Source organism: Lepus europaeus, chromosome 8 (genome assembly GCF_033115175.1).
Source record: "Lepus europaeus isolate LE1 chromosome 8, mLepTim1.pri, whole genome shotgun sequence".
Lineage (NCBI taxonomy): Eukaryota > Metazoa > Chordata > Mammalia > Lagomorpha > Leporidae > Lepus > Lepus europaeus.
The window spans coordinates 91,877,568-91,905,240 of NC_084834.1; the positions used below are offsets into that span (position 1 = coordinate 91,877,568).

The 27,673-nt window shown below is 44.9% G+C and overlaps 1 protein-coding gene across 7 annotated transcripts in view; it reads right to left on the reverse strand.

The window, feature by feature from the left end:
- Window positions 1-459: 459 nt before the first annotated feature.
- Window positions 460-27,673, reverse strand: part of WDFY3 (WD repeat and FYVE domain containing 3) — a 309,773-nt gene continuing 282,559 nt past the window's right edge. For all 7 annotated transcript variants that reach the window (XM_062198528.1, XM_062198527.1, XM_062198530.1 and 4 more), the window contains 12 exons: window positions 24,240-24,331; window positions 23,860-24,072; window positions 20,337-20,484; window positions 19,171-19,325; window positions 18,132-18,290; window positions 15,104-15,283; window positions 11,123-11,305; window positions 9,752-9,848; window positions 7,297-7,620; window positions 6,221-6,332; window positions 5,053-5,250; window positions 460-1,208 (listed from right to left, as the gene is read on the reverse strand). In XM_062198528.1, the coding sequence (XP_062054512.1) occupies window positions 1,085-1,208; window positions 5,053-5,250; window positions 6,221-6,332; window positions 7,297-7,620; window positions 9,752-9,848; window positions 11,123-11,305; window positions 15,104-15,283; window positions 18,132-18,290; window positions 19,171-19,325; window positions 20,337-20,484; window positions 23,860-24,072; window positions 24,240-24,331 (1,985 nt within the window). In that variant the 3' untranslated portion in view covers window positions 460-1,084. The remainder of the gene's footprint in view (window positions 1,209-5,052; window positions 5,251-6,220; window positions 6,333-7,296; window positions 7,621-9,751; window positions 9,849-11,122; window positions 11,306-15,103; window positions 15,284-18,131; window positions 18,291-19,170; window positions 19,326-20,336; window positions 20,485-23,859; window positions 24,073-24,239; window positions 24,332-27,673) is intronic.

Genomic DNA, 27,673 nt, shown 5'->3' on the forward strand with positions numbered 1-27,673 from the left:
TACTTCTGTACACTTTTTTCTTTACCCCTTTTTTTTTGAAAATAAGCTCTAGTAGAACATTAGTGTCACTATAGACACATAATTATTGTGTTCTATGCAAGAGAAGCTAATTTTGGATTACATGCAAATATATTTCTATTAGTTGAGGCAGGGCTGCTTCCTGCACTGTATTTATTAGCCACCTGAACACCTTGATGCAACGCTAAGAAGTTATGTTTTGACCAAATAGCAGTCCCCAGGTGAATTTAAGAGGGGCCCTGTGTAAGAAGAACAACACTGAGGTGGTGCAGAGCCAGGTACAAGATGCCCAAATATTTCCAGGTGGTCTTTCGGGGGGGCCTCTGATTCTCCCACTGTTTCCTAAAGAAGGAGCGCACAATTTGGGTTACGAGCCTTGTTTAAGTGGACATACTGTGGGCAACTTGAAGGAAAGGACATTAGGCACACAGGCTGGATTGGAAAGGAAAAAAAAAAAAAAAGCAAAATACCACAGATAATGTCTTTGAAGATTTAAAAAAAACATTTATAATTAATTGGTAAGTGAGAGATGTCACACAAACCATAAGTAGTTCATTGAGTTAGTGGTTTAGTTTGAATTCTCATGTTACAGGCAGTTAAGTCCTTATTTAGAAAAAAAGGCCTTTATATCTATTTACAATATACACAGTTAACTTGCAAAGAAGTCAGATTTACAACTATTTTCTAAAAGCCTTTTTTTTTTTTTTTGTCGTTGGTTTTTCCAAATAAGGATGAGTAGCTCTATAAAAATGAGATGCAAGAAAAGACAGTTAATAGGTGAGGATTTTTCTCTTGGAGACAGCTATTGTTATCAGGGAGAACTGGATACTGAAAAGGTTGCTCCCAGGAACCACCTCCTGCTCTTCTTGTGCTGTTCACCTCAGTAGCGCCCACCTGCCCCTGCGCTCTGCCCCCGTCTATTCTCTGTTCCCTCTGAGCGCAACACGTCAAACACGCGCCAAGAAGAGATGTGTAAACGGAGACTGTTTTCCGTGCCTTCCGGGCTGTGACGGGGGAATCGGGAAGGGGTCTACAGACCGTGGTCTCCAATCGGCTTGCTTAATCTTCAACAATTCCGAGGCCCGTCTTCTGAACCTCTTTCATGCTGTAAGTTGTAATAACAGTTCTGACAAACACGCACCGGGGATGAAATTTTCAAGCGCTTGATTTCAGACTGAAACCGGCTGCACCTAAAGGAAAGGACAAATCGATCCGTCACTGGCCCCTTCCACGCCTGGCTGCTCGGGCTACAAACATCACTTTAAATGGAGAGCTTGCTGTATTAAGTCCAAGGCCAGGAGAATGCCAAGGACATGCTGGCTATGTCGTCTGGGTGACCAAAAGACCAACAGCAATGCTGCATTATTTGTCTCCATCTAATGCAGAAATGTAATATTAAACCAGGGGAGTAATTTCACTGACTGAGGAGAATTTAAACAGCAATAACAACAACAAAAGAGAGTTATGATCTTCATGTGTGATCAAGCCCCTGCGTCTGACAGCCCAGTGTGGGCCCATTCTACCTGTGCAGCAATGGCTCTCGTGGCCTGTCCACTTGGGAGGCATGGCAACATCTTTACTATGGCTCGACCTTTTTCTTCTGGAAATCAGAAGACCCACTGCCTATTTAAAAAGAGATCTTGGGTGGGGGGCAGTGCTGTGGCGTAGTGGGTAAGGTCACTGTCTGCAGTGCCAGCATTCCATGTGGGTGCCGGTTTGAGTCCTGGCTGTTCCACTTCTTCTTCTTCTTCTTCTTCTTTTTTTTTTTTTTTAGGATTTATTTATTTATTTGAAAGTCAGAGTTACACAGAGAGAGGAGAGGCAGAGGCAGAGGCAGAGGCAGAGGCAGAGGCAGAGAGAGAGAGAGAGAGAGAGAGAGAGAGAGAGGTCTTCCATCGGTTGGTTCACTACACAGTTGGCTACAACGGCTGCAGCTGTGCCTATCCAAAGCCAGGAGCCAGTAGCTTCTTCTGGGCCTCTCACGGGGTGCAGGGGCCCAAAGACTTGGGCCATCTTTTACTGCTTTCCCAGGCCAAAGGAGAGAGCAGGATCAGAAGTGGAGCTGCTGGGACTTGAACTGGTGCCCATGGGGATGCTGGCACTGCAGGCGGCAGCTTTACTTGCTATACCCAGCACCCACCCCTGCTCCACTTCTGATCCAGCTCTCTCCTTTGGCCTGGGAAAGCAGTAAAAGATGGCCCAAGTCCTTGGGCCCCTACACCCCGTGGGAGACCTGGAAGAAGCTCCAGGCTCCTGGCTTCAGATTAGCCCTGCTTTGGCCATTGTGGCCATTTGAGGAGTGAACCAATAGATGGAAGACTTCTGTCTCTCTGCTTCTGCCTCTCTGTAACTCTGCCTTTCAATTAAATAAATAACAATCTTAAAAAACAAAACAAAACTAAACAAAACAAAACATATTTTGGGGCCAGCATTGTGGCATAGCAGGTAAAGCCATGGCTTGTGATGTTGGCATCCTATATGGGCACTGGTTCATGTCCTAGCTACTGCATTTCCAATTCAGCTCCCTGCTAATGCGCCTGGGAAAGCAATGGAAGTTGGCCCAAGTCCTTGGGCCCCTGCACCCACATGGGAGACAGAAACTCCTGGCTCCTGGCTTCAGCCTGGCCTAGCCCCAGTCATTGCAGCCATCTGGAGACTGAACCAGTGGATGGAAGCTCTCTCTCTCTCTCTCCATCTCTCTCTGTAAATTTTCCTTTCAAATAAGTAAATAAGTCCTTTTTTTATTAAAGATATTTTGGTTACTAATAACTTCCTTTGTGCTTTTAAGCATTTTGATTGATCCACTCCTCAAGTGTTATGTTAAAAACAGGCAGTCTGGCTTTTCTTGTTAGGTCCAAATTCTTTAAAAAGTATTCAGAGCTGGGTGTGTCTTTGGATGTAGGATTAAATCACTTCAAGGCTGGATATTCACAAGATTGCAGTGGGGATTTATAGATTCTCCATAAATCCACCAGGAAAAGAGTCCAGAGAATAATTAAGTGCTCTGAGCTTCAGGGGTTTGAAGGAATGTTCCTGGACAGCTCTGCCCTTGGTGCCTGCCTCACCACAGCCAGTCACCAGTTGGTGTCACATCCTATGATGAACTCCTCAAGGGACACAGACCACATGTGAGAAGTAACGCTCTGAAACTTCTACTCGAAAATGAACAAGGTTATCTTTATGATCTTAGCACAGGGAAAGAGTTTTTTAAGGCATAAAAAAGCAAAAGAAAAAAAAATCACAAACAGTCATAAAGACTATATCAAAATGAAAACCTAGCATTTAAATGTAAGTCACAGCCTGGCAGAAGGTATGCAAGATATATAAAATACAAAATATTAAGGCCCATAATTTATAAAGAAGTCCTTGAGAAAAAAGAAAAAAGAGACAATCATAAAGGGAAAATGGGAAAGTTACCCAAGAGGAAACCCAAATAGCCATTAAGCATATGAAAAGATATGTTGCCTCACTGACACTGCCAGTTAAAACAACAAGGCATTATTTTTTAGCTATCAGGTTGGCACAATTGAAAAGGTTTGGCAACACCGTGTATGACTAAGAATTTGGAGGACCTTCATATCCTGTTGGAGGCAGTATAAACTAGCTCTACTATTTTGGAGGGTAATTTAGCAAAATCCAGTTAAGGTCAAGAGTAAGTCTATGTTCTGTTGATTTCACTCCATCATCTCTAGCTTAGTGTTAGGACAGCATGTAAAAAGGTACTGTAGAATTACTTATAGTATAGATAAAATGGAGAAAAATTCCTTAAGAGGCCATCACAAAGGAAGTAAATTCTCATATATTCATAAAATAAAATACCTAAGAGCAGTTAAGATAAATATGGTGGAATACTAATTATTTATATGAATAGATTTGAAAAACAATATTAAGTAAAAAAAAGTTACAGATTGGGGCCAGCATTGTAGCATCAAGAGTCAAACCACTGCATGGGACTGGCACTGTGGCATACTGGATAAAAGCTGCCGACTGCAATGCTGGCATCCCATATGGGCACTGGTTCGAGTCCCAGCTGCTCCCCTTCCAATCCAGCTCTCTGCTATGGCCTGGGAAAGCAGTAGAAGATGGCCCAAGTCCTTGGGCCCCTGTACCCACGTGGGAAACCCGGAAGAAGCTCCTGGTTCCTGGCTTCAGATCAGCGCAGCTCCGGCCCTTGTGGAGGGAACAAGTGGATGGGTGACCTCTCACTCTCTCTCTGCTTCTCCTTCTTTCTGTATGTAACTCTGACTTTCGAATAAATAAATAAATATTTTAAAACAAAAAAGAGTCAAGCCACTGCTTACTACTATGCTGGGTATCTGACCTGGCTTGAGTCTCAGCTAGTCCACTTCTGATTCAGCTCCATGCAAATTCACCAGGGAAAGCCGTGGATGATGGCCCAAGTGCTTGGGCCCTTGCCACCCATGTGGGAGACACGGATGGAGTTCTGATTACTGGCTTCAACCTGGCCCAGCACTGGCTACTGCAGCCATTTGGAGCCATGAACCAACAGACAGAAGATCTCCCTCTCTCTGTTTCTCCCTTTCCATTACTCTGTCTTTCAAAGTCATAAAAAAAAGTGCTGCCAAAGGGTATAGTTAGCTATGTAAAGCTGAAAAACACAGAAAATGATAGTCTGGAAGGTTCATGGAGGCGACAGATGCTCATGAAAGTCTAAAGACATGGGGGAGGAAGGGGATATGACTGGCAGAGGGTACAAAAAGGATTTCAAAGGTGCACACACCTGATACACACACACACCTTGGAAGCCAAGTGTGATGCGACAAAGCCAGGGCTTTTACTCTCTGAGTCACAGGTCACCAGGTGTTTGTGATGACCCTTTCTGTCTTACAGGCTAGAACTATCTCATAATCACCTAGTAGGAAGGAACAAAGAGTGAAGACTGGTCTACACTAAGACTGGTCTACAGCAACCGCAGTGGGGACACCAGGGCGGGTCAGGACTGGTGTGCCGGGCCTCATTACCCCTCCTGGAGCTCCCTCCCCGGACAGGCCAACAGCACAGGCGCCGGCTTACTTCTGGCAGAAGAGCTGTCCGCAGTTCCTGCAGTGGTGCCGTCTTTCCGTGAGGGAGAAGCGCACTGAGCAGCCCGAGCAGCTGTCCCCGCCTTCGTCCTTCACCCAGTGGTCCGCGGCGGAACGGCCTGGCTGGTCACTCACCGACCAGCTGAACACTCGGCCTCGGCTGTCGCCGACGAGTATCCTACTGTGATCTCTGCAGGAGACAGTGCAGAAACAGTGACCCTCGGAAGGCCTCTGGGGGTGGGGCTGGGCAAGGATCACGATGAGGCCCCTTGGTTCCCACAGAGGAAGTATGAGGGTGCTTCAAATAGGTTGTGGAACATGGCATTTAAAGGTATTTTGCTGTAAAAATTTTTGAAATCCATGCATAGCTTTTCATATCTTTCCATGAACTTCTTCAAGACTTCTTGATACGTAATTTCAAAATCATTGTGCACCAAAGTAAATATTTGTTAATTTCATTTCCCCACAAACTTTTTAAAGTCCTCTTGGGTGTATAAAATGAGAAAACCAGAACTGAGCCCAAATGTATACTTCCACTCCCACTAATTCTGGATCAAGCCTTGCTGTATCTTTTGAACAACAGAGAAGGCTAAGTTTTGTTTTATGCTTTTAAATTCAGAATTGAAATCCAGGGGGCTGGTGTTGTGGCACTTCGGGTTAAGTCTCTGCCTGCAACACTGACATCCAATATGAGCGCTGGTTCGAGTCCCAGCTGCCCCACTTCCAATCCAGCTCTGCTAATGTATCTGAGAAGGCAGCAGAAGATGGCCCAAGTGCTTGAGCCTCTGCCACCCACACAGGAGACCTGGATGAAGTTCCTGGCTCTTGGCTTCGGCCTGGCCCAGCTCCAGCTGTTACAGCCATTTGAGGAATGAACCAATAGATGGAAGATTTCTTTCTCTCTCTGTCTCTCTCTGTCTCTCTCTCTGTATCTCCCTCTTCCAAACAAATAAATCTTAAAAAAAAAAAAAAAAAAAAAGAAGAAGAAGAATTGAAATCCACACACTGACAGCTTGCTCCTGCAGATCCATCTCTCTGAGCCATACAAGACAACGCACAGGAAATCTGTTCCCCTTCAAAGCCAGGCTGCAGTTTGGGGGAGGGACAGCTAAGCAAACAAAAAAAAGGGGAAGAGTTGCTGGACAAAGCCTGACACTTACTTGGAGACACCCAATGCAGTGACCTCAGCCGGATGTGCATTGTCCTTTCGATCAAACGCCGTGTGCATTGTCAACTTGCTCCTAAAGACCAGCTGCCTTTCCCAGCGGTACCCTGGGGTGGAGAAGTGGAGGACATGCAATACTAAACTGAGTGAACCAGCTTTGGGTAGATGTACCCTATGACTATGGCCTTAAAACCTGGTGTACCCCAACATAGAAGAGTTACAGCAGCCTCTCTAGTGCTTGGCAGCTGCTACCTCAGATAAAGATAAAGCAAGATAGCTCAACAATCGTGGGCTAGATCAGAGAAATGTCTCATTATATAAGACAAGCCCAGGAGAAGGGGGAGGGCTGGCCTTATGGCATAGCAGGTAAAGCTGCCACTTGCAATGCTGGCATCCGGTATGGATGCTAGTTTTAGTCCTGAGTCTGGGCTGCTCCCCTTCCAATCCAGCTCCCTGGAAATGAGCCTAGGAAAGCAGCAGAAGATGGCCCAAGTCACTTGGCCTCTGCCACTCTCATGAGAGACCTGTATGAAGTTCCTGGCTCCTGGCTTCCACCTGGTCCAGCCCTGGCTGTTTGTGGCCATTTGGGGAGTGAACCAGCAGATGGAAGATCTCTCCTTTTCTCTCTCTCTGTAACTCTGCCTTTCAAATAAAGAATAAATCTTAAAAAAAAGAGAGAGAAGGGGGATCTTCAATGTGAGAAAGCCTCAACTCTCTATCATAGGCCAAGTTTCCAGCTAATATAGTTTTATTTATTTATTTGGAATTAACAATGTGCCTATTTTTAAAGGCTTTCATGATTTCATTCACATTTGTGAATGAATACAATTTTTGGTTTGAGGTGTTTTTCTTTAAAAAACGCCCAGCATATTGCAAACATCACTGTAGGACAGAATTGCTAGGTTCAGGTTATACAAGGAGACACATTAAGAGGCCTTCCTCCATGGGCAGCCTAGGTCACAGCACACAGCAGGGATGGGACCCAGAGAGAGCTAGACACACCCCAGCCTCAACCCACCAACCCTCACACCGCCCCAAGTAGCAAGAAGTAGATACCAGACTTTAAGTTACCAGGTTTCAATCTGCTGTAATTCCGTGCTTCAATGGGGTTGGGGTGGGGGTGGTTCAGGGGGCCCTGCAGCGGGCCTCTGGTCTGACCCTCTGAATAATTGACAAATATGAAGCCATCCTTCTCATCAAGGCTGAGCTGGTCGGACCAGCGGCGGGAATCATCAGAGCCGCTGTCAGTGCACCAGGTAGCTGTGGCTCGGCAGGAGGCGGCCCTCGGCCTGTGGCTGGTGCTGCCCGGCTGGCTGGGAGCGTCTTTAGGATCCTGGCTGCTGCTCTGCTCATCTGCTTCCGAATCACTGCTGTCCTCGTCTTGGGCTTCCTGCCCTGGGTAAAGCATTGCGAGGATTAGAAATGCAGACACAGCACAGACCGAACTCTGTTCATCCCACTGGGATTTACTCTCCCTACCAGTTGTAAGATATAACATATAGGACATTTTAAGCTAAGTATAATGGACAAGGCAGAAAACTGCCAGGATTTTTGGCTAGACAACAGAGATTAATTAAGAAATGGGGCAGAATCTCTTGAGTTAACAGAATACATCCTTAGCTGGGTACCCAGTCTTTCACAATCCGGCCAAAACCTGCCTCTCCCTACCACCATTCAGCCAGACATGTCACTCAAGACCCGACACACGGCTCTGCTCCTCCTCACAGCGAGCTCTGTATGTGCCCTCTGTGCCACCCATTTTTTCCAGTTGCTGCCATTCCAATACTACCTGTTGTTCAAGGCACAGCTTTAATACTTCCTTCTCTAAAACCTCACCAAATTCCTTCCCTGAAAGTATTCCTGCCCTCCGTGGGACTCCTCTGACCGTTCTGTGCCTCTCCTGTATTGTGAATCTCTCACCTGTAACCACAGCTTCTGTGAATTCTTTCCGTAAGACACTAGAAAGAAGTGTGAGAGCAGGGGCCCCACATGGTGACTCGCACAGAGCTGTCACTATGTAAATGACTACAAAGATGAGTGAACTATTTATGAAAGCTCTCATTTAGGATTTTTGTTTTCATTCCTCTTCCTGTTGTTTTTTGCATTTCTTCCCATCAAATCCCTGTTCTCTTGCAATAGAGTCTACTGGAGGGAAAAATGTATGAATAATAAGTATATCTAATTGGGAAAAGGAGGGAAAGCAATAGCAAGTGCGCAAGCACCAGCCTACTATACACACACATTAAAAAGCTGGGCAAGCACTGTTGCTACTTACTAGGAGACTGGTGGACCCCCTTGAATAGTTTTCACTCTTAGGCCTGACGATTGTGAGCTCTAAGGTCCTCACACCAGCAGCCCTGGAAATGGCCTTGATTTTCAGCAACCTTCTAGCTTGTCATCTTTTCCTCCCACACAAGTGCTCACAAGCCCCACCACCTCTGCACTGTCCAGAGTCAATCCTTCCTTGTGGGAATTCGAGCCTTTTTCCATCTCACTTATTCATCTCGTATTCCACTGGTAATCATTTGAAAGCTTTGTTAAAGGAAGGGAAAGTAACCCACTTGTACCTGGTCCTCTAACCCAACATCTCCAAACACCTGGATGACCTTTTTGATAGGGCTGCAATTGCTAATGTGGAAATTTACATGGATTAGCATCTGAGAAGCATGAAAATGACATGTTCCTGGGATCTTTTCTATTTTCTGGTTATGGAAAGTAAAGGCTACTTTTAGCTTATGGACAGAAAAGATTTGCGTCCTTCTGATAATAAGCTTTTTCCCTGAGTAACTCCCTCACATTGTGAAAGGCTCACTGAATTCTCTGTGCCAAAGTGAGTCACATGAGACAATGTGAAGGCCAAGCTTAAAACCTTGGTCTTCTCCAGGAAGCCCTGTGCACCAACGGCTCTGCATCGGGCGCCAGCATCTGGGGAGCTTAGCTGCGCCAGGCGATCTCGCCTTGGTTTTACGGTGTTGTTTCCAATGACTTGATTCAGATCCACCTACCTCTGCTTCTCACTGGGAAAGTTTAAAGTGCTTCATTCAGATATCAGAGTAGGGGGCTTCAATAGGCTTCCGGTCCAGTGGACACCTTACTGAGCAGGCCCTGGGTGGGGACCATGATAGGGGCTCTGTGAAGAGTGTACAAACACTGTGCTGGCCAGGGAGTGGGCAGAACAGGCATGGGGCTGCCGTGTGGAGCTGCTGAACTTCTCTAGCACCATGCCCCCTGGATCTGCTTTTCGGTGTCGTAGAACTGTGGTGCAAGCCTTTGGCACGTTGGTGCTGTGTCTGGGATGGGATGCAGATGTCCACCGGAGGTTACTACCACACGGGGTGCTGTCCAGTGACCTGCACAAACCCTGTGCACGTGCCCACAGGATGACATGCAGACAGCGGTCACACTTCTGCAAGCCACACCCACTGCGGCCTCTTGTTCCTCTTTGGTACAAGTTTATCCACACTCCCCATTTAAAAAGAAAGCGCCATGGACATGACTAGGAAATTTATTCACAGGCAGGAAATACCTATTTGTGCTTCTGGACAGTCTTCCTGCATTTCTAGGACTTCCACAGGCTCAGGAGCCGGAGTTTCTGGGACTTGCAAAAATTCCATTCTCCAGAACTAAATTTACAAAAGCATGAAAACAAGAAGCAGTTAGGAAATAGATTCAGGAAACAATTTCACGTTCCTGGAGGAAGCTGAGCTCTCAGGGTGGAACAGACACTTTGATTTCTGTTGCTGTACACAGCCAGGTTTCCCAGTTATCTTGACAGAAGGGAAAAGGATTATGGTCAAGGGAATCTTAAAACATGGTTCGACTAAGCAAACATCTGCTTCTTACAAAAATCACTCAGAGCCTTGGCTAGCCTGATGCATGCCGTGGACCTCAAAGAAGGTCCAGCACGCAGCAGCACACAATCTGCTGGCTCCTCCCTGTGAAGGTGTTCACGCTCACGATGGGGTTCCCGTTAATGCTCCACACGTGGATGTAGGTGCCAGCGCAGGACATGTGTGGCAGGTAGGCCTGCCCAATGGCTCTGTTTAGATAGGAGCTTTGGATTAGGCTTACACACTCAGGGTTCTGAAACCCCGTCTCAAGACGGCAGGCTCGGGGGCACGCGTGTGGGCTGGGATGCATGTGCAAGTGTGTGCAGGAGGCCCAGGGAGTGGGGTGGGAGTGGGTTGACAGCCTCGCTGTCTGTAGCACGTGACTGTGACCAAGAGGTGGTCATCGGCTGCTCTCTGCTTTGACAAAGCAAACAGGCACAAAGAAAAGTCTCGAGAAAGAAAAAGTCAAATATTTGAAGAGACTACAAAAGTAAACACTCTATTGATTCTCTTTTCTGAGGAGGCTCAACACACAGAAAATGAAGGAAAGGTAAATCGCATCTAGGCTTCCGATGGAATCACCTGGGATCCGGGCCAGGGCACAGCCCAGGGCCTCTGGAAGCATCTTCCGGCTGTGGGACTCTCATAGGGAAGAGACTGTCCCTGCATACTGTGTTTCCCCAGAAGTCAACTGACAGCCTGAAACCCTAGTACTTATGCAGTGCACATTTTAGCAAGCCCAGTGTAACATGGGAGTCCCATGTTACGTGACCTTCCTTGTATCAGTCAAGCTGTCAACTGGTCAGCAGGACTGACAGATCTACTTAGCAGGAAGGAAAGAGGCCACGCCACGTCACTGGCAGTCCCGCTGTCAGATAACACAGGGGCCGAGGCTGTGCGAATCGGGCGAGAGTCTGCTCAGCAATACTGCAGGCTGCAGACCGTGCCACACGTTTCACCTAAATGGGGGCTGTAAAAACTCTAGAAAGTCCTTCCCTGAGCTCACGTGCGTGGACAGTGCCCTCCATCGCGTAATGGTCGCTGTGACGTTCTCTGAGCTCGCTTACCCGAACCACCCCGTCCGAGTGGCCTGTCACTATGACGTTCTGGGTGTCCCACTCATTCATCTCCGACACGCAGCAGCACACAATCTGCTGGCTCCTCCCTGTGAAGGTGTTCACGCTCACGATGGGGTTCCCGTTAATGCTCCACACGTGGATGTAGGTGCCAGCGCAGGACACGATGTCCCCCTGAAAGGAAAGGGAAGCTTCATTCTCCTTGTTCTTGCGAATTACGTTCTGATTTCAGAGGCCAACTGGATCCCTGCCTAGCTCTCAGAAAGCCTTCCAGACCTCAGAGGAGTGGCTGAGCAACTCCTGAGGCAGCCTGGAATTCGATGCTTGATGATTAAAAAAACAGATCCTTTGAATGGAGCCTTCTTTAAGGCTTTCAAAGTTGAGTGGATGCGCCATGGCACAGGGAGTCACAAGGGGGCCTAAGTGGGGTCACGCCCCCGGCATGCTGCTGAGCAAGCTCTCTGCAGTGGGAGGGGGAGGCGAACTGTTCCTCTCGCCCCCGCTGCACTTTTCCTCTCCATGTCGGGGCACGGATCCACCTCCACTCACTTTCACACAATGAGTCCAACCGTGCAAGCCACAGAGTGGAAGGCACATTCTTCAGTCCAGCTATGGTTTTCAGTCTCTTCAATAAACTCAAAGGTGAAGTTTTTCTAACACTTGTAGTATCCTCTTTTAAAAACCAGTATTCACAAGAAAGGTGAGGAAAAAAAAAGAGAGGAAAAAGTAAACTGGCACAAGGATCACTTTTTTGGCAAACTTTTTAAAAAAGATTTAAATATTTATTTGAAAGGGAGAGAGAGAGAGAGAGAGAGAGAGAAATCTTCCTTCTATAGATTCACTCCCCAAATGGCTGCAATGGCCAAGGCTGGGCTTGGGTGAAGCCAGGAGCCAGGAACTATATCCTGGTCCCACACTGGGTACAGGGGCCCAAGCACTTGGACTACCATCTGCTGCTTTCCCAGGTGCATTAGCAGGGAGCTGGATCAGAAGTGGAACATCTGGGACTCAAATCAGCACCAAATCCTAAGGCTCCTTGAGCTCATGTTTTCAAAAGTTCTGAAGATAGAAAAGAAAAAGTTTTTTTCTCAAATTCTACCGGGCTGCGTAGAATTTGAATCTGGTGGGAACACAGCTTACCCTGTGTCTGACACCGTGATTGATACTTTATTAGACATCCCACTTCACCCTTGCAGCAACCTGGTGAGGCTGGACACCACGAATTGCTTTTCAGAGGATGAAAGCAGGGTAGAAAAAACTTAAGGAACTTGCTAATCGCAGAATCACGATGTTAAGCCAGCTCTCTGTAGTCCCAAAGCTTATACACCATGCTAAGCTTCCTCTGTCATCCCTGAGATAACCTGAATGTCACAATGCTGGGTTCCAGCTCAGAAGAGACTGGTGTTCAGCACAGTCCCAGGACACCTGAGATGCTACAGGGACTTGTCAACTGCAGAGGGTGAGCCAGAAGCTTAAAGCAGTACCACTGTCAGAGAGAAGGTAAAAGGGAGGCAGGGCTGAGTGATAATGACGGCGGGGGGGGGGAGGGGGGCACTGCCAGTGCCAAGCTCACTACTGTTCCTAACACCCCCACTCCCCACCCCTGCTCTTCCACTGAATGACAAGAACCCTATCCAAACCTAATCACAAATAATGCTTTGCAAAGCACTGCTGTGTAAGCCTCTGTGTAGTCACAGAGCCAAATTCTGACCACAAATGTCAGTAGCTGAGTTTCAATTGGTGGCTGGAGTCTTGGGCAAGAGACAGGCAGCCCCTAAGTTTGGCACCAGGTGTGACTTTCTTCCCACAACACCAGGGCCCCTCTCTCTGTGTACACTGGAATGGACCCTGTGGTTGCTAGGGCTGAGCCCCAAGAAGGATTAAAGAACAGCTACAGGGTGGCATTGGCTCAAAATGTAAACCAAAGCAAGGCAGACTTGAGGTTGGTTAGAGAAACGTATCAGAAATGAACATTTTTTCATAAGTTTTTAGGAGAGTACAAAAGCATTTTTTATAATTTTTTTTCCTGTAGTTTCTGCAGCAACTACTGCAATCCAGTGGCTGTATACTCGTTTTAGTAACAATTGACTACAGATAAAATCCTTAGTATTTAAGTCATGAAAAGACCCAAACAGAGTTCTTGTCTCGGCAACAGTGCAGGGCCACCATGGTTCTGGGGCGCTGACATTTTCATAAAGGTAGAAACATGTGCAAGACCGACCCAAGCTGCTGTTGTGAAAACAACCTAAGGCTTCCAAATAACACCAAGAAACAGGTTTGACTCCTGCAGCCCTACAGGTCCCCCACTCGTTCCCAACTCTTGGTTCTCCTGATAGTATCAATGACAGACCAAGTGCTGCTCACTAGAATGGAATTGATTTCTTTGTCCCTTTTCTTTGAATGACTTAGTACCTTCTGGTAGGAATAACACACAGAGCATCCTTCAGAAGGAAGGCTGTCTGCGTGGGTGACGATGTGAGTGTCACGGATGGGACTACTGTGTGTCATGAAGGGTGGCCTTGGGGCAGAGGCATGGGTAAGATGAGAAGGGGGCTGTAGGAAAGGAAGAGGTAAGGTTGGGGGTAAGTTCCCGTTCATTTCCAAAACAGATGTGCATACAGGGACATCATCAACACATGGATGTGTGTCATCTGCACACGTCCCTCAGACATGGGGCTTCAGTCTTTGGAAACCTACCCCTAAGCTTCTCTGCTTTCCAAACCATACTAGCCATAAACTTCCCTTTTGTTCACTGCAGGTGGCTTAGTCTGACTAGGGTGATCCTAGGAGCCATTTTTTTAAAGATTTTATTTTATTTATTTTAAAAGTAGAATGCTAGAGAGACAGAGAGACAGAAAAAGAGAGAGAGAAAGAGGATTTTCTATCTGCTGGTTCATTCTCTAGATGGCTGCAACTGCTGGGGCTGGGCCAGGCTGAAGCTAGCAGCCAGGAACTCCATTTGGGCCTCTCACTTGGGTGGCAGGGACCCAAGTACTTGGGCCATCTTCTGTTCCTTTCCCAGGCCATTACAAGGAAGCTGGATTGGAAGCAGAGTAGCTGGGACTTGAGTTGGCACTCTACATGGGAAGGCATTGGCTTAACATGCTGTACCGCAATGTTCGCTCTCTAAAAATCTACTTTAGGGGCTGGCGCTGTGGCACAGCAGGTTAAAGCCCTGGCCAGCATCCCATATGGGTGCCGGTTCTAGTCCCAGCTGCTCCTCTTCTGATCTAGCTCTCTGCTATGGCCTGGGAAAGCAGTAGAAGATGGCCCAAGTCCTTGGGCCCCTGCACCCACGTGGGAAACTTGGAAGAAACTCCTGGCTTCAGATTGACACAGCTCCGGCTCTTGCAGCCACCTGGGAAGTGAACCAGTGGATGGAAGACCTCTCTCTCTGTCTTTACCTCTCTCTGTAACTCTCTTTTTCAAATAAATAAATAATTCTTAGATAATTAAAGAAATTTATTTTATTGTGACACATTTTATTTATTTGTATATAAAACACTTATTTTCAAGAAGACATAATACCTTTGACAACTTTGGGTTTGTGTTTTGAAGATAGATCTCTATATATTCATTTTTTTCTTGTTTGTTATTCTTTTTTTACTTTATAATAATAAATAATTTGAAACTACTTCATTAAAAATTTCAACATGATTTTAACATTCTGAACAAATCCTACAGATTCCTTTTTTTAAAGCAAAAGCATATTCTAGAATGTTTTATTTTAACCCAATCTTGCTCTCTTTTAAGTATGTGGCAGTGAACCTATTTTAAGGCAAATATGTTCTCTGTATTATAAACTTTAACCTTTCTTTGCTTTTCAAATGACACATGAATCAAGAAAATGGTAGTGACTTTTATATAATGAGTGCCTATCAACTTTTGGAAACACAGGTTCATTTTCTTATTTAGTTTGGTCAGAATCATTTGTTTTCTTGAGTATAACCCAGCGCTCAACATCCTACTTACTGTTAACTCATTGATACAAAGTGCCGAAACCGGAGCTCGATGGCCTCGGAGCTGGGTTAGAAATGACAGCTTGTTCAAATCCCAAATGATACAGGTTCGGTCCCGGGACCCACTGACGATTATGTGATAGGCTAAGGATGCCGTGGCGCAGGTCACGGTGTCAGTGTGACCAAGGAGAGCCTGCAGGTGAGAACAGAAAAAAGTCAGGCAGATGGCACGGACAAGGTTTCGTGAGTGACTCCACAAGCTCATGGACAGAGGAGGCAATGCCAGGGAGTGGGTGCCTTGAGCAGCCGGGCCGGGAAAGCCTAGAAGGCAGACCTGTCTCCCATGACCACCCGCCCTGCCTCTTCCCGTGGGGGCGGAGCCAAGGCTGCAGTTCTGGAAGGAAGGAGGAGCACCTGCAAGTCATCTTGGGTTTCTTTGCACCATTTCTGTGTGGGGAGGTATTGAGTATGCACCCCCAAAATACAGCTTAAACTCTGCAACTAATCTTTTATGCCACATACGCTTGTTCAGTCAATTCTAAGGGATTACAGTTGGACGATTTTTTTTTTTTTTTTTAAATACATGAACTTTGAGAGTGAATGGTTGCAGGGCATGGCCCCAGACAGATCAAGGGAGAACATGGTCCCAATCTGTCAACATACACGTCTGACCATCTCTGCCCGGGAGGGACTTCCTCCAATCGGAGTAAGAGCTAAGGTCTTCTGCCGGAATGTGAAGAGAAACAGGACCCAGGGACATGGCAACGTGCAGAAATACGCATTCTGAAGGAAAGGATTCCCATTACCGTCAGGAGTCTCTGCCATCTCTGCTGGCAGGAAAGTACGGCTGCTTGAATAATGAGTTGGCTTGAAATTCGGGTCAGACAGACACCCTTCTTGTGCGCTTAGCAAACTCCCAAAGCTATTCTACGTGAAAAGTCCATTTGACTGGCACATCAGTTTCAAAGTCCGATTTCCAAACGGAAAGTATTTTAGGCATCAGCAAAACGTGCCGTCCGCCTCGCAGCTGTTCCTGTGCACTCTGCTTCTCTCCAAGCCTTGCTGCAGGGCCTGGCAACTCCAGGACAGTTGGTTCTGGCCTAACCAGAAGTTTGCTGGTATTAAGTGCGGGGGAGTCAACTCTTCCCGCAGACATCCAAGACGCCACCGTGTGGTTAAGCTTGGCTTTAAAACGGCTTTGGCATCTGAAGGAACTGAACTAAAATACCAGCTCTACCCCCACAGTGCCTTTGGATGTCTTGACCTCTCTGTGGTATCAAGCAGAGGTAAAACCTACCTTGTAGGATTGTGAGGACTGCAGTTTTATTTTTTTTTTAATTAAGTAATTAATTAACTTGAAAGGCAGAGAGACAGAGAGAGGTTCCTATTGCTGGTTCACCCTCCAAATGCCTACAATGGCCAGAGCTGGGCTGGTTGATGCTGGGAGCCAAGAACTCAATCCAGGTCTCCCACCTGGGTGGCAGGAACTCAACCATTTGAGTCACCGCCACTGCCTCCCAGGGTCTGCATTAGTGGGAAGCTGGACCCAGGCACCAGAGCTGGAACACAAACCCAGGTACTGCGATACAGGACCCAGGCCTCTTCACCACTACGCTCTATGCTGCCTCATGGAGTTTCCTGCTTTTAAAACACCAGCACAGAGCTCTGAACACAACAGGTATTCAATAAATTTTAGTTGGTATTCTTAAATTAATTTCCAAATTCATATCACAAAAAATGCTTAAATACATGTTCTTTATTTTAAAAAACATTGCATGGTATGTTTGGTCACAAATTAAAATGTTAAAAGATGGCTCAACCATAAAAGGATTCTTTAAAAATTGACAGTAGAATCAGGTACATAACAGGTGATCTAAAATACTTGCTAATTAAATCTCAAAGGTTCTATTTTAATCTGTTTACGTGTTTGGCATATCCTTAAGGATATGCCAAAAAGAAAAGCAGAAGATTCAAAGACTTAGTGATCCAGCTGAATGAAAATCTCCCTGGAAGGAAATCAATATAAATGAATAAGGGGTCGGAGCTGTGGTGTAGTGGGTAAAGCCACCACCTACAGTGGCAGCATCCCACATGGGTGCCAGTTTGAGTCCCAGCTGTTCTACTTCCAATCCAGCTCCCTGCTAATGTGCCTGGGAAAGGAGTGGAAGATGGCCCAAGTGCTTGGGCCCCTGCACCCACGTGGGAGACCTGGAAGAAGCTCCAGGCTCCTGGTTTCAGATCAGTCTTGCTCTGGCCATTGCAGCCATCTGGGGAGTGAACCAGCGGATGGAAGACCTCTCTCTCTCTGCCTCTGCCTGTCTGCAACTCTGCCTTTCAAATAAATAAATAAATCTTTAAATAAAAAAGTAAAAATAAATGAATAATAAACATCAGTTTAAAAAGCTCAATTTACATGAGTAAACATTCACTGAAAAGCATTTATAATACTTAAATATATTAAAATATTTATTATCTAAAAAATTTGCTTCAAATTTTTTACAAAAGTACTAGTTAAGTTCTTAAGAGCAACAATATATTCTGATTTCCATTTCAAAAAAATTCCTAGCAAAAGAACATTTGTTGGGGGACAGGTGTTTGGCACAGTGGTTAAGATGCTAAAACACCTGCAGCCCCTATCAGATTCCCAGTTTTGAGCCCCAGCTCAATTCCAGATTCATCTAATGTGCACCCTGTGAGGCAGCAGGTGATGGCTCAGGTCCCTGGGTCCTGGCCACCCATGTGGGAGACTTCAATTGAGTTCCAGGCTGCTGAGTTTGCTCTGGCCTACTCCTGATCATTGAAAGTACTGGGAATGTGAACCAGTAGATGAAAGATCACTCTCTGCCTTTAAAAACAAAAACCGTAACAAATAAAATTTAAAAACTCCATGAAATTCTTAATTAAAAAAAGAAAGAACATTTCTTGGTTTTGTCCTTCATGTCTGCAGTACCTCAGAACTAAGGGAGCTTTTTGGTTTCTCTCGAGAGTGGGCGGTTAAGATGGAGTTTGTCTACCTTTTCAGTTTCTGCAGATGCTGTTACCTGCTTGAGCGTGAGGGTCTTGGCCTTTTCCTTGGAGGTGCCCATCTCCCACACGCACACGACGGTGCTCGTGCCGCCTGTGATGGCCAGCTTGGGGTTGGGGCAGATGGCACAGAGGATCTGGCCCCACTCAGACAAACACTCATACACAGTCACTGCCTGTAAAATACAGTGGGTGTGAGATACACATGTCACCCAGGGCTGCAAACTCTGAGAATGCAGGAGCGGCGCCGGGGGAAGGGGAAGCATGCTCACGGGCTCACATTTTGGGCTGCTTTTAGTTCAGCCGCATTTCCACGGAAGCTCCACCCTAAACCACCTTGCAGCTTCCTAATTATAGTTGCTGCTAAAAAATATAATTAAGAAGGGTTTTGGTTTTAACGGGAGTCTCCGCTTTGTCCAGTTTGGGAAAATGGTGTTCCCACTGTGGGAGGCCACGTTAGACGCACAGGAAAACCTGGTGGAAGGAAGTGTTTGCTGTACTGATTAGAACAGACCAAGAAAGCCCGAGTGCGGCTGTTTAAGGAGGACGCCAATGAAACAGAACCAGGTTAGGTGCAACGTCAGACTGCGCGGGTTCTATTCCACTCGCAGTTGGGAGGGGACTGACAACACCCGCAGGACACTGAAGGATCCACTGCCTCTCCAATGACACTGATGCTCTCAAAACAGCCGCTGCTGCTTTTCGTGAGATTGAATAATAGGTTTTCTGTCTGCTTCATTAGGGTACTGGAAGGGGTTAACAGGCCAGGTCCTGACTGTTAAAAGGAGGCTGTCCTGGTTGGCAAGGAGGTGGAGCACCTTGCTGGCTAGGATTTCTTGGAGGAGTTCTTCGGAGTGGGAGGGAAACCGCTGTCCTCTAGGAAACACGACTGCTCCACGAGCTCCCTTACTTTACTCTGATGCGGGAGGTTCTCCTTTCTTTTGGACTTTGGGGGAAGAGCTGACAAGCCAGCCCTCAGACAGTGTTCTGCCCACCCCCACTAACTAGGATTTCCAGACCATACTGGGGAAAGATTTGCATGGAACAATGACAAACCTTGTCTGACTCATAGGTCCCCAGTCTGCAGCTGAGGTCTGCATAGCCCCAAGCGAAACTTTTGTTCCAGGTAGGTGGAATGAGAACTTTATTCTGTTCTACTGCAAGAATACCTTTATCTGTGCATACTATTTGTCCCACAGGTTCTTTGAGTTCTACAAAAAATAAATAAGTAGGTTAGGAAAAGACATAATCCCATAGGCAACAGTAAAGTAACCTAAAATATTCATAACAAACCAAGCATCCTGGCACCTATGTTGAGACAAAATGACCTTAGAAGTAGAGTTTGGATCTTGACTCTCCTGCTAGAGCTGCAAGGTGGGCTGTCAACCCTGCCAGGTGTCCTGCAGAGATCCCCTGAACCCTTTCCTCTCTTGGGTTTGGCTCCTAACAATCAGGCCCGACTTGATCCTTGAGGCTGCACAGAGCAACCTGGGATGCTCCCCTGAATGCTAGGGCCATGGACCATCAACTCATCTGTCTTCAGCACTTCCCGAGTTATGCCAGCTCCTAGACTTCCCCAAGAGGAATGGACCCTTTGCTATGTATCAGAACCTGAAGAGCCTACTGGTCCTCCAGAGCAGTCACCAGGCAGTGACTGGAGCTGGCACAGAGCACAGTCTGTGTAACAAGGCAAAATGGCAGAGTGGGAGCCAAGTTAACAAGACTTTGAAGTTCCAAGTCTTAAATTTTTTTTAAAAAAATGACAATTTTAAAACTTTGCAAAATATTTGTTCAAAGAGAAAATAAAATCTTCTAAAACCTCTTTGAGAGATTTCACGCCGTTAGGTAGAAGATGTCTCTTGTCTGGCATACTAAAAGCTCAGTCCTGTTACTGCTAGTTACGCTAGGCAGAATGAAGATAAACGAAAATGAAAAGTGAAGACGGAATTTTTTTCCTACGTATAAAGTTGAAGTTAGAAGAGTGTAGAGTCTGGACTATCTTAACAGGAGGGAGAAGCCTGTGTAGTTCTTTTTGATGCAAAATCCAACAGGCCACCAAAAAAACACATAAATACTAGTGAAACTTTAGTGATTTAACAAAAGCTACATGGCATTTATTACATATTCCACTACTGCTGAAAAGAAAATTTATAATTGCTAACCTAGGGTAATTAAATAATCCCATAATTTCATGAACCCAAGTTAATTTCCCATCACCTTACCTTTCACGGGTGTCAGAGAAGGCCTTAAGTTGTCTAGATGATGGAAAAAGATCTTGTCACTGGTAGAGCCTGGTGGGACGGACATTCCTGCATTGTCACCGTTGAGGCGACTCCTCACTCGCTTTGGTGGATGAGGTTTTTTAAACAACTGGTATGAAAATAGATGACATACTGTATCATGAAAGATAATACTAACACTCGTTTTATGACAGTCATTAAGTACTGATTTCACATAGGCTTCACAACAATCATTAGGCACTGAATTATCCTTATTTTAGATTTTAGGAAAGAAATTCAGAGACTAAGAAGGTTGCCAAGAACTCCCACCTTATCAGAAAAGGGAAAGGAATATGATACTAAAGGTTGGGTTGTTAGTTGGACCATCTGGTGCCAAGTAGCAAAGTGATGAGTGGAAAGTTGAGCTAGTACATATGCTACAAATGGAGTAGAGACCAAGAGAGAAAAAAGATAAGGTCCCTACCCTGAAGAGGTACACAGCCCAGCAGGAGGCACCGGCAGGGAAGCAGAGATGCCAGGATACCTGGTGAGTGTGAATGAGAGATAAGCCAGCTCTGGGAGAGACTCCACAAGGGAGGGAGCCGAACGAGGCCTCAGCAGGATAGAGCCGTGGTCAGATCCAGGGAGAGGGAGCCAAGAAGACTCCCTCCAAGTAGTGAGATCAGAGTAATGAGACAGGCAGGAGCAGTTAAATCTGGGGGGACTGAGAGCCCTCAGTGCACATTCCAAGGGAGATCTAAGCACAATGAGACAGACTCTACCGTCTCAGGGAGAAGCCATCTGCATGGTCCTGCCTTGGGCAGGCAGTGTAAGGTCTCACAAGTATCTCCTGGCTACGTCCACAGTCCCACAGCATCCTCAGATCACACTCAAAGTGTACCTGAACTTCTTCTCTCCATGTCTCCTACATCTTATTCACTGCCAGCCTGGAAGCTTATCGAGGGCAGGACCACACCTTTCTTTGACATTTCCCAAGTGCCCAGCGCAGGGGCAGGTGGTGCACAGGTAACACTCATTTTCCCTTGTGCACTGAAATTATTATTGAATAGCAAAGCAACTATGACTGATGTTCATCAACATTTGGCACCTCTCTGTCTCACAACTTAAAACTCTTTTCTTCAGTTTAAATGCCTTCATGCCTGACCTCTCTCAATCTCCATCCAGAGTAAAAAGCTGTATTGGTCAGACATAATCTATCAGAACTCACTTTTTCAGTTTCTTTGCTTAGCTACCTCAGAACACACACACACACACACACCACCACCACCACAATAAAAGCATGATGGTTAGCCATGGTGGCCTGATTTGTTCTTTTATATAAGCTGTCACTTGATAAACGGAAGTGCCTCAAAGAAAAAACAGATGCCTCTTGCCCACCTGCCTTTTTCTGTCTCTTCTCTCCCCCCCACCCAGTGTTTGACAGAAATACACAATCAACACTAAAACTTAAAACTAAAAAAAAAAAAAAAAAAGGTTTGTTATAATCATGTTCAATGCTAAGGTTAATTCAGTCAACTTCCAAAAGAAAATTAATCTATATAAACTGTAGCTGACAGATGCTTATTTTTGAGAGATGCCTACAAGTTAACAAATTCCTTTATTGACTCAATCTGAGTCACTGGAGGCAGCTAGGCTTTTTCTCCAGTTGGATTATTTCTGGCTTCAGCATGGTCTTTCACTGGGTGACTTAGCAACATCACTTGGTGTCTTTTAGGTGCTACTAATTTGATGAAAGCATCAACATTATTTTTTAATTTTGATATTATAATGGAAAAGAGAAAATAAAATCTTTGGCATCTTTGCTCAGGGTTAGAAACATTAATGGGTAAGATTTTATTTTTCAAATATTAGCAGCTCTTCTAAACAGTCATACAGAAAATCAATATTTGAGGAAAATATCTGAGAAACCTTATATGAAATGAGATTTTAGATAAGTACACCACCATCACACTTTGTGATTTAGACACTGTGAATTTCCAGGAGGGAAAACAGAACACATACTTTGTGTATTTGTGTCCATTCTAGGCTCCCGGCTCTTCATACATTTTATTGCTATTTTAGCTGTGTACAAGATCATAGATCAGGGCTCCTTTATCTCCCACAGATGTAAATAATGATGTGACTCCAAATTTCCTCTGGTAGGGGACCAGGTTGCATTGTGAAGGTGTGGTCATGGGCAGTCTTACTGTTTATCACAGCCTTTCCCACATATGAGGACTTGCCTACGTACAATGTGTTTCCTTGGAAACCTCTGAGTTGGTTTACATACAAAAAAGGACTCAAGGAGATATGCCTGAATCAGCAACAGAAAATACATAGTCAGGGGCCAGCATTATGGCACAGTGAGTTAAGCTGCTACAAGTGATGCTAGCATCCTTCATGGGGACTGGTTTGTTTCCCAGCTGTTCCACTTCTGATCAAGCTTCCTGCTAATGGCTTGGGAAAGCAGTGGAAAACGCCCCCAGTGTTTGGGCCCATGTGGGAGACCCAGACAAAGCTCCTGGCTCCTGGCTTCACCCTGGCCCAGTGCTGGCCATTGTAGCCATCTGAGGAGACAACCAGAAGATGGAAGATCTCCCTCTCTGTGTCTACCCATCTCTCTGTAACTCTGCCTTTCAAAATGAATGAATGAATGAATCTTTAAAATAATATATGCGGTCAGTGCCAAAGTGCAGAGCTAACAGCACTTGAGTGAAAGTGGGTGGTTCGAGCAGCTGGGCAAAGGGGTAATGTCCAGGCTGTGCTGCAGTTAATTCTCAGGGCATCCTACCCTTCTGCCTTCCCTGAGCCCTGGGGATGAAGTCTCTTAATTAAGATTTGCTCATCACTGAACATGAGATCAAGACTCTACAGAAGCTGAGTGCTGAGAGCTTTAGCTCTTGTTCTCCAGGTTGTAGTCCTGCTGACAGCAGCCATTGACAGGTGCTGGGCATGCCTATGGCATGTGCCCTCACAGCACAGCACTTAACTACACCCATGCTGAGACTCTAACCCAAGCCACCATCAACCATTCCCTGATGCACTATAATAGTTTCCTAATTGGTCCTCTGCCCATAATTTCACACCTGTAGTCTGTGTGCATGTGTGGGAGACTGACAGAAAGAGAGGAATTGAGGCCAGAATGAACTTTCAAAGTTTAAATATGACATCATTTCCCTGCCTAAAATCAACAATGGCTTCCCACTGACATCAAGGTAGAACCCTTCTTTCTGTGTGCATTTTGGCCAGCAAGGGCCGTTCTATTAGGTTTAGACAAGTACAGGGAAACACACCCTGCTCTAATCTGGAAGTGATAATTCTATTTAGACAACAGAAGTTTTATTTATATGGACTATAAAAGTGAGGAGAAAGCAGTGGTCTAGGAATCTATTGAAGCTAATGGGTGATATTTATTGTACTTAATTAACTTAGTCTCATTACAAATTATAATATGGTCATCTATCTTTTCGAGAATGTAACAGAATTTACAAAAGAGTACTCTGATGTAAGAACAGAAAATCCATACCTGTTTAGGGATCTGACCAAAGTTATTAATGAAGCCGATGGTGGCTGTCTCCTTTAGTGGGTCATTGATGTTGTAAATATCCACTTGGCCCTCATAGAAAAGATGATGGAAGACATTTACAGCTTCTACTGCAGCAGGGCCTTGCTGTTTATAGCCAAAGATTAAGTCAATCCACTCATGGAGATGGGCACTCACGTAGTCACACTCCAAAGCCTGCAATTCGAAAAAAAGGCTCCTTCATGGTTGGCCTTTAGAACATGAGCACAAGGTAAAAGCGACTTGACTAGTGGTCAAGACAAACTCAGGGGAAAATCCATAAAGATGATGTTAGCTCTGTGTGTGGTCAGCAGCCAAGAGAAACCCAACTTGAACCACATTACCTCGCGGTGGACTCTGATGAATTCTCGCGGGTCCCCTTTTGCCCAGGGTGGAAGAATGACATCTCCAAGCTTAGTGCCATTTTGTTTACAGCCTATGCAATTGGATATATTAAAAAGAAAATGAAAGAAAGCATGGTATAATAAAGTGACAGGGAAACAGTGGGTTAGATTCATTACCAGACTATAAAATTGTACCACCACAAAGGACCCTAAGAGATTATGTACACTGCATTTCCCCCATACTGCTCCTTAAAACACTCCCATAGAAAGATTTACAAAGTGCTAGCAAGTGACTCTTTAGTGCATGCTGAGTTATGCAAGTTTAAGCATGGTTTTGTCTTTTTCCTGTAAGGCTCCTCAGAGGTTTCAATGCGTTCACATGCACTGTCCTTCTCTAAGAAGGGCAGCAGGCACATTTCTGAAACCGCCCACAACACTCCTTTACAATGAAACTCTATGAGGCTGCTGTTCTGAGGCTCCTGGACAATCTCTGAGAGGTAACTACAACACATGAGGTTTTTCACATTTCTGACTTTTAGGTTCATGAGAGAGCTCTGTAGAACTGATATGTATTTGGCAATAAGGATTCTCATGTAAAAAGATAAGATCTGAGGTGAACATGCTGGTGCAGCAGGTTAAGTGACCATAAGGGATACCCACATCCCATACTGGATGCCTGGGATTGAGCCCCATCTCTGATTTTGATTCAGCTTCCTACAAATTCACACTGGGAGGCAATAGATAACCGTTCATGTCTTTGGGCCCCTGCACCATTGCCATATGGAGACCGAGTTGGACTTACTGGTTCCAGGCTTTAGCCTGATTCAGGCCTAGCTGTTGTCAGCATTTGGTAAAAGACCCAGCAGATTGGCTGGTGCTGCGGCTCACTAGGCTAATCCTCTGCCTGTGGCGCTGGCACACCGGGTTCTTGTCCCGGTCGGGGCGCCAGATTCTGTCCCGGTTGCTCCTCTTCCAGTCCTGCTCTCTGCTGTGGCCCGGGAAGGCAGTGGAGGATGGCCCAGGTCCTTGGCCCCTGCACCCACATGGGAGACCAGGAGGAAGCACCTGGTCCCTGGCTTCATATCGGCGCAGCGCGCAGGCCTTTGCGGCCATTTGGGGGGTGAAACAATGGAAGGAAGACCTTTGTCTCTCTCTCACTAACTCTGCCTGTCAAAAAAAAAAAAAAAGACCCAGCAGATAAAGGATTCTGTCTTGCTCTCTGTCTCTCTGCCACTACATCTTCCAAATAAAATAAATGAATATACTTAGAAAATGAAATTTCATGCAAGATAACTTCTTTGTTGTTATTGCATCATTTAACAGAAGAAAAATATTTGGAGTGATTACGAGGGTTACCTGGCAGGAATAAAAATATCATGTTGCAATAAAAACCTCAGAAATGTAGAACATTTGTTCTACATAAACTGTTATTTTTAGGTCACAGCCAGATAATGTCTAAAGCATAAAGAAATCATTTTTTATGAAATCTATCCACAACAAAACATAGTCAATGAAACTGGCATCTAAGGAAACAGGTTCTTTTTCTTATTTTTAAAAAATAACACCAAAAAAGTCATTTTAGCTTACCTAGTTATGTTTCATAGGAACAAATCAGATTTCCATTGTAAAAAATGACTCTCTAAACAATAATGTTGACATACTAGCTTAACAGCAGTTGGTTAAACAAATAGTCATATCAGAAATTTTTATAGAGCAGCGCAGTTTTTCAAATTTTAGAATACAAAACCAATTCCAAGCAAAAGCCAATAAAAATATTGTCTTTAGAAAGTCTTGTTCCAGTGTTATTTGATGGATCATTCACAATGTGCTATTAATTGGGAGACACAAAGTCAGTTTTAATGCTTAGAGGAATTTCTTGACCTGGTTGGAAATTATACCTTATGACTAAAAAATAAATCAAGTTATAATATCCATTCGCCCTTCCCCCACTTGTATTTGCCCTTCAATCCCCTGAAATAACTTCTAGGGATGATTTTTGGATGATAAAAAACAGGTAATAATCACCAGGCTAATTGAGATAGAAACTACTTTTCAGTATTTTGTTATAATCCTTGAATACTTATGTGATACAATTTTATTAGCAGTATCTGCTATTTAAAAATAGCTAGGAATACACAGACTGGTAGAGAAGTCCTGGTCTAATTCTGCTGCTCTTCAGCCTTTCTCTAGGTGCATCCAAGGATGTGAGAGCAAGCAGACTCCAAGGTTATAAGTACTCAGAGCAGGGTGAGGTCTGAGACCCAAGTGCTCTTTTATGCCATTCACTACCTTTTCTGGGTGGATTTGCAAACAGTGTCATGTTTTTGTTTTTTTTTTTTTTTTCCTGTTGATGTGAAATTCACATAACCAAATTAACTACTTTAAAGTAATTTAGTGTTTAGTACACTCACAATGCGATGCAAACACCCTTTGGATCTAATCCCAAGGAATTTTTACTGTCTAAAAAGCAGCCTTGTACCCTTTAAGCAGTTGCTCCAGATTCCTCCCTCCTAGACCCTGGTAACCACCAATCTGTTCTGTCTCTGTAGATTTATCTATTTTGGTTATTTCCTACAAATGAAACCATGCATTATGTGACCGTCTACACTGGACCTCTTTCACTCAGCATAACATTTTCAAGGTTCATGCATGTTGTACGTTTATCAGTACACTTCATTTCTTTTAATGGCTGAATGTTGGATTGTCTACATATACCAAAATTCATCCCTTGATAGACATTTAGGCTGTTTTCACCATTTGGTGACTGGGAATAATGTTGCTATGAACATGCTTGTGCACATTTGTGCTGGAGCTCCTGTTTTCAATTCTACATGTCTTGGAGTGGAATTGGTAGGTAATACGGGAATGCTGTGTTTAGCTTTTAGAGGAATTGCCAAACTACATCCCACAGTGGATGAACCATTCTGCATTGCCACCAGCAATCCTAATGTACGAGGATTCTACTTTCTCCGTATCCTTGTTATTTTCTGTGACCTGTCCCTCCCCCCATCACCATTCTACAGGATGTGAAATGGTGCCTCACTATGGTTTTGAGTTGCATTTCTCTGATGTTGAATACTTCTGGACATTTGTATAATTTCTTTGAAGAAATGTATATTCAAGTCCCTTGCCCATTTTTCAACTGGGTTGTTACTCTTTTTGTTGTCGAATTCTAACAGTTTATATTCTGGATACTAGACCCTTACCAGATATATCACTTGCATTTCTCCCATCCTATAGACTGCATTTTCACAGTTTTCAATTTTGATGAAGTCTCTTTTACCTTTTGTTGTTGTTGCTTATGCTTTGGAAATATTATCTATGGACCTACAAAGACTTAACCCTATGTTTTTTTATGGTTTGGGTTTTTGTGTGTGTGTGTGTGTGTGGTTTTAGCTTTTATATGCAAATAGTGTTTTTCATAGCATGTGATT